Source organism: Triplophysa rosa, linkage group LG15 (genome assembly GCF_024868665.1).
Source record: "Triplophysa rosa linkage group LG15, Trosa_1v2, whole genome shotgun sequence".
Lineage (NCBI taxonomy): Eukaryota > Metazoa > Chordata > Actinopteri > Cypriniformes > Nemacheilidae > Triplophysa > Triplophysa rosa.
In genome coordinates, this window is record NC_079904.1 from 8,192,957 (window position 1) to 8,208,716 (window position 15,760).

General features: G+C 37.2%; 1 protein-coding gene across 1 annotated transcript in view; it reads left to right on the top strand.

Annotated features, from left to right (window-relative positions):
* Positions 1-15,760, top strand: part of stxbp5a (syntaxin binding protein 5a (tomosyn)) — an 87,347-nt gene that overhangs the window by 30,973 nt on the left and 40,614 nt on the right. Inside the window, exons 4-5 of the mRNA XM_057352536.1 lie at positions 1,522-1,622; positions 12,994-13,128. Coding sequence (XP_057208519.1) covers positions 1,522-1,622; positions 12,994-13,128 — 236 coding nt within the window. The remainder of the gene's footprint in view (positions 1-1,521; positions 1,623-12,993; positions 13,129-15,760) is intronic.

Below are 15,760 nucleotides of genomic sequence, written 5' to 3' on the forward strand. Positions count from 1 at the left end.
TTACGAAGAGGTACTTGAAAAGTGCTTAAATTATTGAAGGCAATATAAATGAAATGACCGAATAATTATATACGAGTATATTTTGGTTATCTCTTCATTTTTTATTTATTTAAATATTAATGTAGAATTTCTGTGGTAAATGAGATCTCTAATTGTTGTCCTTGAACATAAAAATGTGCTTGAAAAATCCTTGAAAGTCCTGGAATTTCAGTATACAATGTCTGTACGAACCCTGTAATATGAATTTATAGATCATTTGTAGAATGATTTCCTGAATAAAAAAATCTTAGTGTTCATTTTAATAATACCTACTATATTAAATTCATATTTTTTATATTTTTAAATAAAATGTCTATGTTTTTATAAATATTTGATACATTTATAAATACAATGAAAATAAATTGATAATTGAAAGTGTTAATGAGTCTGAATTGCTTTTAGACAGTACTACAGATAGAAAGGTGTATTTGTATGTCTGTCGATGAGCAGACCAAGCAAAACCTGTACATGCATACACACCTGGGAGAAGCACAGACTGTTTTATATTCAGCCTCTTACAGGCTATGTGTGTGTGTTTGGTCTGAATATGTCAGTGTCTAGATGGAAAGTAGATATTCTGCGCTAGCATCTCTCCTCCTTCCTTCAGTCTGTCCCACCCACACTGTCTCTCTTTCGATGTATTTTTCCACTCTGTCCTGTCTCTCTCACACATACAGTATATTCACCACCCACCACTGTAGCTAGAATCTTCCAAGCCTCCAGAAATGTTACAGAATAAATAGTTTTCTTTTTCTGTTGGATTATATTATATTATGTGTGTGTGTTTGTAACTTAGTGGCGTGCAGAGGACTTCTTAAATCAACAGGCAATGTCTGGTCTCTTTATGAGGAGAATTCCATTTAGTGTTTATATGGTTGCATTGTTAAAAAAGCTTGTATAACACTTTCCAAATCAAGAAGCAACCATTAATATTTATGTATGTTTATATTAACATATTACTAATTAAAACCAAGTTGCGTGCAAATCTGATAAAGTTATATTAAAACATTTCATGTTGCTTCAAAAATAGCTACAAAATTATAGAAAGCAGTATATTGTAGCTGTTGTTCACCTATTATTTATAGTCACCTTTGCGGACCATTAGTCGACAAATGCACCGTAAAAACTCTAATGATGGATGCAGGCACAGAGGTGCACCTGTAATTTAACTTGAGTGCTTGCTGGAAACCGACTCACTTGACTTAGTGACTATAGTCAATGTCATTTCAAGTTCATTCAGATTTGGAAGTGACTGAATAAGTGGTGTTGTCGAGTGGGAGTTATAGGGATAGTCCACCCAAAAATAAAAATTCTGTCCTCATTTACTCTCATTTCAAACCTGTAGGACTTTCTTTCTTCTGCAAAACACAAAAGTAAATATTTTGAAGAATGTTTGTAACCGAACAATGGCAGTTCCCATTGACTTGCATTGGTTTTGTGTCCATACAATAGAAGTGTTGCAATTCTCTCTTTCTCTTATAGGGGGCGCTGGTGAGTGCTTTGGCCGATGATAGTGTTCACCTGTGGAACCTGCGACAGAAGAGACCAGCAGTGCTACACTCACTCAAGTTTAACAAGGAGAGGTCAGCCACACTTACATTATCTCCACTTGCTCTGAATGTGCGTGTGCGTGTGCATGTGCGATGCTGATTTGTGTAAGCGATACATTACCGCATGTGCCTCTGGCAGGTCTTTTTGAGTCTGTAGGTTTGCAGTCACACCTGATACCTCTGTGTTGGTACACAGGTGCAGCTCAGAACACACCAGGCAATTCTGTGTTGGCGACAAAGGGAGGCAGTCGTGCATGTGTTGTCACAGTGTTTGCACACAAGTGCACAAGTGGAAATAAGTGAGATGCTCTTAAAGGGACAGTTAATCCAGAAATAAATATAATTTTTTCACCCTCATGTCATACCAACCCTGGAGAACACAAAAAAAACATATTTTGAAGAACGCTGGTAACCAAACAACACTGTACCTCATTGACATTTATGCATTTGGCAGACGCTTTTATCCAAAGCGACTTACATTGCATTGTACTATACATTTGTTTCTGACTATGTGCAATCCCCTGGGACCGAACCCATGACCTTGGTGTTGCTAGCGCCATTCTCTTACCACTGAGCCACAGGAAAGCATGCTTCCATTTTATGGACACAAAACCTCCGAGACATTTCTCAATATTTAATTTAGTTTAATATGTATCGGAGTAGTTCACTTCAAAATTTGCCCCCATTCACTTTCCATAGTAATTTTTATTCCTACTGTGGAAAGTCAATGGGGGCCAATTTTGAAGTGAACTACTCCTTTAAATAACAATATTCAAGATCCTAAGCACTTGGTTATTTCTTGGTTATTTAGCCCCAGTTTCACAGACAAGGCTTAGGACTAGTCCAGACTAAAATGAATTTTGACCCATCTTAACTGAAAATAACTTGCCCTGACACTTCTTAAAATATGTCAGTGCCATTGTTTTGTCTCAAGATGCACATCAGTAATGTTTTTTAAATTTAGTTAATTTAATAAAAGCGACTTAAATAGCCTAAATTAACTAAGGCAGAGTCCTGGCTTAGGCTAAGCCTTGTCTATGAAACCGGGCCATAAACTCCTTAGTCCTAACTAAGCACTTGGTTCTTAAACTGTGTGCATTACATGTACTGTAGCATATGTGTGACATACTATAAAGGCAGACAGAAAATGGAAACCTACTTACCACTTGAGAGGAATAAATTCTTGTTATTTGAAATGGTAAGAACCTGGTTTCTATTTGGAGTATCTTAAAAGAGACATGTTCTAACATAAGGACACTTCAGTAGTAGTGTGGTGAGAGTTGTAGACTTTGTGAGACCTTTAATGGCACTCTATAGCTATAGATCAGAGCAGGAAGGTTGTAACCTTCTGATGCGCTCTGGACAGCTGTTGACTCTAATAAGAGATGAGGCAGCCCTTCACTTATAATCTGGACTGCTGCTGTTGATGAAAGTGACAAGTCGCCGGCAGCGTATTTCAGGGTCGAACAAGTTCTTGCCAAATACTGTGTGTGTGTGTGTGTGTACGCGTCTATCTGTCTCTCTCTGTGTGTGCCTCAGAAACAGGAGGCAGTGGGCATAGGTATAGTCAGTGATGTGTGTGTACCTGACATTTATAAAGTGTCTCCTGCCACGACGTGGCTTGTCCCTGAGGAAACAATGAGGCAGCTAAGCCCCCGAGTGCAAATGAAGTGTCTCTGTGATGAGCTATTAAAATCAGGCTAGTTATTAAAGTAGCAAAACATGAAGGTTGTACAATTCTAGTGCTCGGTGGAATATCGATGTGGTAGCACTTCTTGTACTGTAATACTGGGTGATACAGCAAAAAAGAAAATCTGGTATTCTTGATTGTTTTTCCAGACGTTTTACGGTATTTTCTCTGTCTTTCACTTCTTATTTTTTCCCTATTGTGATAGTATTACTGCTAGTATTTTACTGCTAGTAACTGATTTGTTAATCGTTTTTAGCACTGAAACTGGCAGCCAATCCTTGTATGTAAATCTGTGAATGCAGCTCACATCCTGCTCTCGGTTTTATATAAGCATTCACCCCTCCGAGATCTTGCTGGTAAAAGATTCTGCTTGATTTTTGGGGAGAAACAGAGTTGAACCTGCTGTCAGGACACCACGGTCATCAGATGTCCTGACATCCTGACAAGAAGCTGTCTGAGCATGTTACAAAATCCAAAGAGGAAAGAGAGCGGAACAGGCTGTTAAAGAACGTCCTTGTCTGTCTGTCTCCTGAAGTAGACGTTTAAAGTACTTCTCAAAACATTCAAACACATTCTGAAGGAGAACAGCGAGAGACGCTTTCATTGCACATTGACTGAAAATGCTTGTGCTGCACTCAAGACATGAACTGTTTCACACATTAAAAAAATGTGACTGATTTAAGCATGACACATTTGTCCCTGTAAGCATTTACAGAATGAAATGAATTTCAGGCTAATTTAAGCAGGTTCTGTCCTCGTGTTGTTGCAGTTTTCTGGTTGTTATGCGCAGCTGGGCATTTGTGTGTGTTTTACGGTTGGCTTGCCTGTGGAAACATTTTGTCAATTGATTTTGATTCTTGCCATTATTTTTAGAGCCCAGTTCTTAGAGGTATTTAGAGTCAGACAAATTGACATTTTTTCTTTGAGTCAAAGTCTTTCATGTCAACATTTTCTACTTTAAAGCCCATCAATTGAATCAATTGGGTGTCCTGTCCTTACTTAATTATTATGTTGCATATACATGCATGTGCAGAAATGTTTTTTAGGCAAAATGTGACATGCAAAAGCCCAAGCATTTTATCAACTCATGTTTTATCAAATCATGGATCTGCATGACTCTAAACGAGTGAGCATGTGCCCACGGTTAGTCATTTGCATAATACACACTCAAAACATTTCCATTCTGTATAATCTGTGCTACAGCCACTCAAAATATACTTTTTTTAGGCCCCTAAATTATTAAAATTCTAATTGTATTATGTATAAATCTGTGATTGAGTCTGTGATTGTTGTGTGTGTTTTTTGATGTAATATAATATTAAATATGCTATAGACGGTTTCAAAGCAACAACATAAACAAACGTTTCGGTGCATGCGCGTGTTCGTAGACTGCCCTTAAGTTTCGGTACACATTCACAAATAATAGAGTGCATGCAAATTATTTCTGATAACAAACAAAAGAAACCAAGAAGAACCATTATTTAGCTAAACTTGCCCCGTCAATGTTTTGAATTTAGACTGCGATACCAAGCTCAACCACTAGATTTCAATGACTATGTTTTCATGCACCCTCATATTGCGATTATAATAGGATTTTGGCAATACTGCGATTACACTTTACCTCATGTAAACGCAATCATTCGATTTAAATAATGTGATTAAGCTCATAATCGCAGTAAGCATAATCGAAGTAACATATTTGTTCGCCGGTTTTAATCGCAATATGAAGGCATGTAAACACCTTAATCGCATTTATGCTGCTCTGATCAAGGTGCGCATGTGCTTCTGTCATGCACCTTAAGTGCAAATTCATGGTAAACATGACAGTCTGAAGTTTGACCGTCAACACAACTCGCTGTCAGCAGTCTCTGCTCCTTACCTTCATACAGAAACAGCGCGAATGCGATGACAGCGTACACCACCGTTGCGGAGACTTTTCCATCATATTTCAATATTCATCACGGCGCCAAATAACCATAAAAGACGTCCACATAACGGTGTTTTGCATTTGACGCGATTCACGTGAATATATTAAAACGATAGCCAGTAACACACACCTACTGTACCCGAGAGCATCGTTTGTGCAAATAATCAGACTAATAAAACGGGAGCAAAGAGGTGTTCTCATGTTACAGCAATTAAGTCCTTACTATGGTTATTGGAAATAATTGCATTATTGATGCGCATGTAAATGTAGTCAATGTTCCATATGATTTCTTTAAATGCATCAAAACAACAGGAACATTTTTATTTAATGAAATTAACATACAACAAAATTCAACAAATTGTTCATTAAATACAATTAAAATAATAATTTAAATGAATATTAATTTAATAAAATAAAATATCAATTAAATAAAACATAAATAATTGTATTATAACTATATATATAGTTATATATAAACAAACACAGACCGGTAGTTGCAGTCCAGGCACGCACGTCCGTTAAAACGGTCTCTATAAATATATATAAATATAAGTGTCAGCCTATTAATCTATCATATTTTTGTTAACATTTTTGGACAGTTTCAAGAATGAATGATTAGTGAATGAGACCCTGTGTTATAGAGAGAAAACCTTGGTGCCCTAACCTGAATGGATTTGATCTTGTGTTGTTTGTGTATTTGTGTGTGTGTCCCTGCAGGAAGGCTCAGTAAAGAGCAAGCCAAATGTCAGGGGTGCAGGGCATCCGTCTGTCATGCTAATACACTCATTTAGCTCGTTATCACACTGTCACAGAAGCCATCTGAACACAAACACACGTCTCAGTCTAACACGTGGAAAAGTGATGATATTTCTCGGCACGCTTTTCCTAACAAATAAAGTATGTTACACGGCAGGAGAGAAGCGGTGATTGTGTTTGTGGATCTTCATATTAAAGAAATCTCTTTAATATCTCAGTGGTTTCTCCTACACAACAATGATATTAAATGGTGACCAAATTAAGATGTTTCTTAAGGGAACAATGTGGAGATTTTAGCGGCATCTAGCTGTGAGGTTGCGAATTGCAACCAACGGCTCACTCCACCCCATCCCCTTCGAGGCACTACGGCGGTACTCACAGGACAAAGATGTTGTCGCATTTTTACTTCTTTGCTGAAGGAGATAACGTATTTATGAAACATGCTCTGTAGAGCAGTTTGTCCGTTTAGGGCTACTGTAGAAAGAAACATCATGGTGAATTCCATGCAAGGGGACCCACGGTGTAGGTAGATAGAAATAGCTCATTCTAAGGTAATAAAAACATAACGCTTCATTATGTAAGGTCTTTATACACCACTGAAGACATAGTTATGTATATTATATTGCATATCTGCAATATAGATCCTCCAAAAAATTACACACCGGACCTTTAAATGCTTTTTATCATAGACATATCCCAGCTAACAATTTTTGGTTCCCAGAACGTTCCCCTAACGTTAGTTTTTGGTTACCAGAACGTTCCCCTAACGTTAGTTTTTGGTTCCCAGAACGTTCCCCTAACGTTAGTTTTTGGTTCCCAGAACGTTCCCCTAACGTTAGTTTTTGGTTCCCAGAACGTTATTTTCTAAGGTTCGTTTTTGGTTCTCCAGGAAAGTTTTCTTTACGTTAATAGAACGTTAGTTTCTGGTTCCCATAACGTTCTGGGAACCAAAAACTAACGTTAGGGGAACGTTACCCTAACGTTATAGAATACGTTATAGAAACCATGAAACTAACGTTTTATTTCCGTAAAGATAACCAAAAACAAACCTTAAAAAAACTTTCTGGGAACCAGAAACTAACGTTATGGGAACGTTCCCAGAACGTTAGCCTAAAATATTTTTCTCGGTCCATTTACACGTCAGTAATGAATACATTCATGCTGTGTTTTTATCCATCGCAATCTAATCTAATTAAAATAAGTAAACTGCATCATCCCACACAATATGGAGGATGAAATCAATGCATTAGATTATTCTTTTAGCCTAATAATTCCTTTTTCATCACTAAAGTAGCCTAATTTTCGATTTAAACAGCAGTATATCATTTCTAATAAAACCACACTGTGACTACCTCAACATCAGACATTATAGATATCGAAATAAAATAACCAATGACTTCAACACAATATTTAAAGCAGATTTTTATTGACAGAAGAATAAACATTGAATTATCTTCAGGCTAACAATATTATTGTCTCACCACAGAAGTATAGCGCGGCTCCTTTAGATTTAACAATCAAAAGCCCTCAGTTTCAGTCCTTTCATCATGGTCTGTTGATTTAGATGTGTCAAATCAATCGAAAATCACGAAAATATAAGTTTACTCTCAAATCTGTACGGTTTTAAATAAAAAATTAAAATAAATAAACCGCTAAACTAATGTGTTAGTGGGTGAGGTAAAACGAAATGACCGTTAATTTTTAAATGACGGAAGTGCGCGACAGAGCGGAGAATGCACGTGCTCGAGCGCGCACACATAACAGACAACCACACTAAAGAAATACACATATATGATTGCATTTTCATTTAGCTTAACTAGTTTATTATTTTCAGCCATTAAAAGGCACATTTATTAATTTCATTTGGTCAGTATAACATGTGTTAATGTGATCTTATAATTTATGTATTTCACGTCACTGACGTTTACCAGTTTTGACTATTTTTACCATAAAAAATAGCCAAAAAATAACCATCAGGGAACGTTACTTTCTGGTTATTTTCTGGTTGCAAAAAAATAAACAATAAATAACCATCAGAGAACGTTATTTTCTGGTTGCAAAAAAATAACCAGAAAATAACCATCAGGGAACGTTATTTTCTGGTTATTTTCTGGTTATTTAAAACAAACCAGCCTGCAACGTTCTGGGAACGTTATTTTCTGGTTGCAAAAAATAAAACCTGAAAAGAACGTTCTTAGAACGTTATTTTTTGGTTCCCAAAAAAATAACCAAAAGGGAACCAAAAACTAACGTTAGGGGAACGTTCTGTGTTTGCTGGGATAATACCTAGACGCGCCATTGTCCGCTGGATCGTAGGTTAAGACCGCTGCCATATTGGACAGGACAAAAGCAGACTATAAACAAGTGAATGGTGGAGCTGCGGTTTTCTACATATAAACACAATAACCTTTAAAACGTTTAAAATTACGTGAAGTACAGAAACGTTATGGCTATTGGCTACAGTTAAAGATGGTTAGACTTGAAAAAAATGTATTGTCATACGAAACTGTTAAAACCCAAGCTTGTCAAGCATTCATTATGTTTAGTAATTGTGTTCACATAGCTAATGTGATATAATTTAAGGCAGGTGAAATGCACATGATTAGAACACAGCTCTTTCACTTTAAAATCTTGGGGAAAACTATACTGGGTTATATATTACTCTTGGGTCTTTACTATATTACCATACTGCTATTTCATACTATTTATAATGCACGATAGTGTTATTTGTTTTACTTTCTCACATACATGTTTTACTGCTGTAATTGTTTTACCAGATTTATAAAACATCTGTTATTTTTGAAATTGTATAAAATGATGACAGAAAAAGCCATTTACACAGTTAAAAATCTTTATTTTTTAGATAATATGTAAATTAAATAATTTTACCTTGGGTGTTTTGTTCGATGATTCAAATAAAACTCAGAAACAATCTCAACATGTGTCTTATTCTCGACTAATACTTCCAAGTGTGTTTTTTTTATTCTGGTGCGTATATCCCTAACACATCACTGAACATGGTGCCATCTAGTGGATTCTCCTGAATAACAGGCTCAATTTATGTTTCACAATTCCTTATGACAACGATTACTTTTAAAGTATTACTATGGAGATATTAAGTAACTAGAGACATGATAAATGTGTACTCTACATATATCGTAAATCATTGAAATGTAAACGTGATTGTGCTTTTAATGCAGAGAAAACTCAGCTCTCCCATTCGCTTCTATGAGTTTAGTGGGCTTTTGGCCTACCTAATATGGCGGCACCGTTGACGTATCGCAGCAGCGGAGCAGAGCGGCCAATGCCACGTCTAGGTATTTATTGTGTCTATGCTTTTTATGACATTTTTCTTAGAAATTAGTCCCAATTATCTTCCGGGGCAGACTTAGTGATTTGGGGGCCCTAAGCAATTCCAGGCATGGGGGCCTCAACAGTTGTAATATGCACCCTTTATAACCCTTATTTTGCCATCTCTACATTTTTAAATAAACTATGTCACATCTTACTCTCTGTAAAAAAATGGTCTCAAAGTGAAATCATGAAAAAAAACGAAATTCACTAATGAACTATTTACAACATCTGTTATTATTATTTTTGTGGTCTTGAGTCCTTTTATGCATTTGTAACTGGGAAGACAAATTTCTAAAGTTATTATACCCATCTCCACTGAACAGATCACTAAAGATTTGACAACAAAAGCAAACTGCACTATAATTTTTTTACACTGTACACTATCTTTGATTTGAACTGGCCCTCTCCTAATAAGCTCACAGCACTCTTTATCAGATAAATGTTTTGGCCAGAAAGCAGGATCGTCCCTCAATAAAGCTGTCTGTCTGTGTGCTGTTTGCGTGCTGATCTTGGGCTGCACTCTCCGGCACATTGTCATTTTCCAGGGCTTGGAGAAAACACACCTCTGTGTCTGGCGGGAGATAGGCTGCTGCAGCTGCTGCTGTTGGAGCAGCACTCACCGTGTTAGCTATCGTTGGAGTTTGTGTGAAAAAAGGAGAGACTTTTGGAAGTTTGGCCAAATTCTCTTTTCTCTCTTCTTTTTCGGCTCCGCTGGGGTATATGCGTTTCATTACATACTTAATCTGGCGCTGGCAAATTGTCTCTCTCTCTTCTAAGTTCTAACCATCTCTGCCTCCCCTCCCGTCTGCCGCAACGTTCTCTAACTCTGGCCACTGAGCTGCTGACGTAGGTGCATAACTAATGGCCTGTTCCACTGATCCATGATGAGGGGGAGGCAAATTCACACGAACGTAATAATAACGTTACATTTTAATGGTTGTATCCTCTTGACCGTACAAAATATTATTGAAAACTAATATGTTATACATGCTTTATATCAGTGGTCACCAACCCTGTTCCTGGAGATCGACCGTCCTGCAGACTGCAGCTCCAACCCTGCTTCAGCACACCTGTCTGTAATTATCAAGCAAACCTGAACACCTTGATTAGATAGTTCAGGTGTGTTTGATTGGGGTTAGAGCTGAAATCTTCAGGACGGTCGATCTCCAGGAACAGGGTTGGTGACCACTGCTTTATATGAACTTCTGTGTATTTGTTGGGGGCCCCCTGGTTTCCTGGGGCCCCAAGTGGCCGCTTACCTCGCTTATTGGTTTAGTCCGCCCCTGATTATCTTTATGTCTCAGATTGTCAGCATTAACTCAAACTTTCATTTAACTATACTAATCCTATACTGGATACAAAAAATATCTCAGGTACGCCATCCAATGAAAAAAAACTAAATTAAAATAAAAAAGGTTTTTGTGAGGCTTAATGTTGGGTTATTCAACGGAAAGTCCTCGCCATGATAAAAACGGATGTATTATGATGTGGCATTTTGTCTAGTCATTGTGGAATTGATGTGCAGATGTACCCTTGCAGATGTCATGTTAAATTCTCTTTATGTGATTACACATTTGCAATGATGTGATAGATGTGATTAAATTTGGCTTCTGTTAATGACTGAATTCATTAACAAAGATTCATTACGTGTAATTATGCAAAAGGTAACAGAAATGACCTTCCTTCTCTTTCTCTGGTGTGTGTGCATTATCCGAAGTTAAATTCATTTTTTAAACATTTGATACTTAAAGGTCCAGTGTGTCGTTTTTTGGAGGATCTGACAAAAATGCAATATAATATACATAGTTATGTGTTCAGAGGTATATATAGACCTCAGTACATAATGAAGGGTTATGTTTTTATTACCTTAGAATGAGTTATTTAGCCCACATATACACATGAACAGCCATGTCTTGCTCTTTTTAACCACATTAATAAACACACACTTGTGCACCAGTCAACCTGTGGTATCTTCGGGTAACTGTCCATCCGGAATGCTTTATGCAAAGAGTAGATTCAGAATTGGATGTCAGTGCTCATCATGAAAGGCCCCAAGGGTCTTATTTTGTGTTTTCATGCTTTGCGTCTTTGACATAAATGCTTCATTGAATACGAGATCTCATTTATCATGTTAAATAAGATTCATTTTGTATTACTTCTGAATGGCTAGTAAATTTCTCTATTTTGTTTCATTTTTGCTTTTCTATGAGGGAGAAAAATAAAAGTCAGCAGTCCAAGTCGTGTTGTGTTCGTATTGTGTATTATTGTCTTCTCCCCTCTCGTGTGCGTGTGTGATTGACAGACAGAGAAAAGAAGTGTGTTGAGTTTGATGCATGGTGTTTCTCTCAACACTCTTACTCTCATGAATATATTTATAATGCTGCAAGGTGCCGGAGTGAAGTGTTGGGTGCAGGTCTGTGTAGCGTGTGAAAGAGGTGAGAGGCAAGCCGTCTTACACAGCACCAAAACAAACGGGGCTTTTCTTCATTAAAATTGTTCAGCATTTGCACCAATTGTTTCATAAAATCACGTTTTAAACAAAATGCTTTAGAAAATGCCATGAGTCAGTAATTTGGCTGTTGTAGTGTTGATTAAACCGAAACTCAATCTTTTACTCCCTACACTTCTGTTCCTTAGGGACGTACAGCAAAGTACATTTGAGTTGAGCAAGCAGAACTCCTTACTTGCTCTGGAATAACAAAAGTTATGTGTAAACATGTTTGGCTGGAATAAAAGTGCACGGTTCATTAATAGAGCATGTGATTGTCAATATCATGAGCCTGTACTGTATGTACTAAATTTTGCATGCAGTCATTTTTGATGAGGCTTATTTTACCATCAGGTCCCACAGGAACATGTTATTGCTTCTGTGCTCGTGGTTGCTTTTTAACAGCACAGGAAACTTAATGAGGTTTCAGCTATGTTTTATTTATCAACTTTAAGACATGTCTCATAAAACAGAGTAGAAGAACTAAAAATAGAAACAAATGAGTCTATTTTTGACATTAAGGGGTGTAAAATGAACGTGAAAGGCATAACGTCCTTGATACATTTTGTTGAATTAGGAGAACTTAAATTTTGTAATGGCAGGCTTTAATATATTTTGGGCGAAAACAATTTTGTTTTGTTTTGCAGTAAACATAAAAATGAATTTATTTGAGAGGCAAAATTGCATAAGATATTAAAACTTCTTTTCAGGATTGTGTTTTAAATTAAGTTGTTGACCCACTGGCGAAGTTTTAGGCATAAAGCTAATTTAATAAGGTTTACAGTAAGTTTAGAACAGGAAAAAATATAAAATATTATAAAAATATTTCCTAGTGGGGTATAAAAATAATCTATTTCAAGACATATTCTCTTTTAATGTCTTAAGTTTAATGTCTCAAATTTGTTTTGTTTTAGGGATGTTTAATTTCATTTTTACTGGAAAACAAGACAGAAATCGTATTTTTTTGCAGCATTTAAGCCATTGTTAAGATACTTTATGTAACTGTAGCAGGGACATAGTGAATGAGAGTACCCCAGGTATTTATCTCAGTCGCAATAAGCAAGTTTACATTTAGTATTCAAAGTATACAAAGTATTCCCTTTAATGTGATTTCTGTGTAGTAAAAGCAAATGCAATGTCAATGAAATGTTTTCTGTGCTCTTAATTCTTTAAATCTCTTTTTTCTCAGGATAACATTCTGTCATCTGCCCTTCCAAAGTAAATGGTTGTATATCGGCTCGGAACGAGGAAACATCCACATTGTGAATGTGGAGTCCTTTACCCTCTCAGGATATACCATCATGTGGAACAAAGCCATTGAATTGTGAGTGAAACACACACCTTTAAAGTTATGTAATATATCACTGGACCCTGGAAACTGATTTGTAATCGATCACGTTACATCTGTCATTTTTCCTCTAGCCTTGTTATGTTTTATTTGTAACTAAGCAATCATTTCCATTAGATGCCATTTTAAAATATGCTTGATATTGACAAATTGGTGCTCTCTCTCTCTCTCTCTCTCTCTCTCTCTCTCTCTCTCTCTCTCTCTCTCTCTCTCTCTCTCTCTCTCTCTTTCGTCAGATTTTGTCAGCAGTTTTGTTTTCTTCCATGACCCACTGAAAGGCCACAATGCCTTTGTGACCCAGACAGGGTTGATGAGCACACATACAGTCATGCATTTACAGGTGTCACATCAGATGAATGTTAGTACAGGCAGGTGTCCTGTCTTGACTTTTTTGTACTCGCACACACACAAGCACAGTGTCCCTCGCTGTTGAATGAGCCGCTATTGAGCTAGCTGTTGTACCTGTAGTGAAAGACTAAATGGCAGAGTCAAACATGACTTAACTCTCACGTCACCGAACAGAGGATTTTCAGCACTCGCTTTCTTTCAATTTTCACATTTTTATTTTTGGTTATTTTTGGTTTAAAAAAAGGTGCTTTGCAATGCTATAGAAGAACCATTTTTGGCGGAATGGTTCCATAAATAACCTTTCTGTTTCACAAATGGTTCTTTGTAGTAGAAAAAGGTTCTTTAGACTAGAAAAAGGCAAGAAAGAAAATAGCTCTTATTAGAACATTTGACTGAAATGGTTTTTTTTGTGAACCAATTTTTTTTCTTTGTCATCACTGTAAAAACATTTTATAGTAATTTTTTAAGAGTGTAGGTGTGCTTAACAAATTTAGTAGACCATCACCTAACGTAAGGTTTGTGCCACATCTGCCCTAAACTTACAGTATTGGTGATGACCAAAATAATTGTTTATGTTTCTGTAATGGTTAATCTACCAGTATGTGTAAGGTCACTTGTCAAAGTGTGGATTATATAAACACTGTGAGAGTTAATTTGACCCTTTTTAACACTGGCGATTTTGCTGTGAACTATTAAAAAGTTACACATAAAGCAAAAAGCAACTCTCACACATACTTAGTGTCTTATAAGAGCCACTTTTGGCATGATGTCGTGATAAAATTAGTCTTGTCCTGTTAAAAAAATGTAATTTCAGTTTTTCACATACAATGCAAGTTTAAAGGGCAGTGCATTGCAGCGAAATACAATGATCTGTCATACTTGGTTGTTACTCTACAGTTTCACTCCAACTCAGTGATCCGTAATCTTGAATCGGCTGTTGCACTTACAGGGCATTACTGCACTACATATGTGATTTTTGCTTGTTTTTACAGACTGAAGAATACCACCCAATTATTGGCTTTGTCATAGCTTGTCACAGGTGCCAGGACACGGCACATTTCTTCAAATTGGTTTTGACATAATATTAAAAAGTAATATCAAAAAATAATTATTATATTTGATTGATTCAAATGCCAACCTTCTTGTCTATATACACACATACACAAACATGTTTCACAGTAGTAGCTACACTACAGCATCTAACACAAGATGGTGTGTGTGTCCGCGTGTTGAGGAGGGAGAAATCTGGCATGTCACTCTGCTGTGGAGGTGATAACACGCTGCCGGGTGATGTTGGCACGGTGCCAGCCATCGAGAGAAACTGTTTGCTCTGCAGGTGTCGGGAGGACTGACTTGTTTGCTTTAAAAGGGGCATGTAGGTTGGCACTTGACTGCGTAGGCTGTCGAGGGATTAAAGGCTGGCATAACGGAATGGCACGATGCCACATTGTCAAGGGTGTATTGCAGCATGTTACAGAGGTTACAATAGCAGGTGGTTTCAATTTTGGGGCCGCGCCCAGGTGCACTGCACTATAGCACAATCCTGCGGCCATGCCCTTCAGACTGTCAGAATCCGTCTAGACTGTCTATGTGTGCGTGTCTGTTTGCAAGACAGTGATCTGTCATAAATCTAGATCTCAACTGACAAAGACAGTGATGTATGTGTCTCTCCTTGGCCAAGGTTGAGCGGGCAGCAATAGGTTGCGAGGCATGCTGGGATTGTGTATGGATTGTAGAGTATAGCAGAGTCATTAAAAAGGTATATAAAGGATGCTTTTATGTCATTAATAGAGAAGATCTTTTAACTGCCTGACATTCAATTTGGACGGCAGGTGTTGCTGCTCAACATAAATGGATGCACTTTTTTACAATGTGAGTCAATTGCATCTTGGATTATGCACGCACGAACAGCAGGTTGGGTTGGAAGTGGATGTCCTTGATTCTTTTTCCTGTTGTTTTTCTCAATAGCAGGAAATTAAACTTGAAGTCAACAACAATTGGAAAGGAAGGGAGAGAAAGAGACTGTCTGGAAATGAGAGATAGACGCATGTGGTGTAATAATTATTTTGGACTACAGAAGAGGGTTGTGGTGTATGTAGGTGCAGTTTATGAAATTATTTAATGGTAAGATGTCTTGAGTGAATGAGACAGAGCACAGAGTGAAGGTAAAGAATGAGACTTTGCCCATCCTATTCCTGTTGCCATGGCGATCGGCTCTCTAAAACCAGCCTGGTCCTCTTAAAGTAAGGGCTGACCGGAT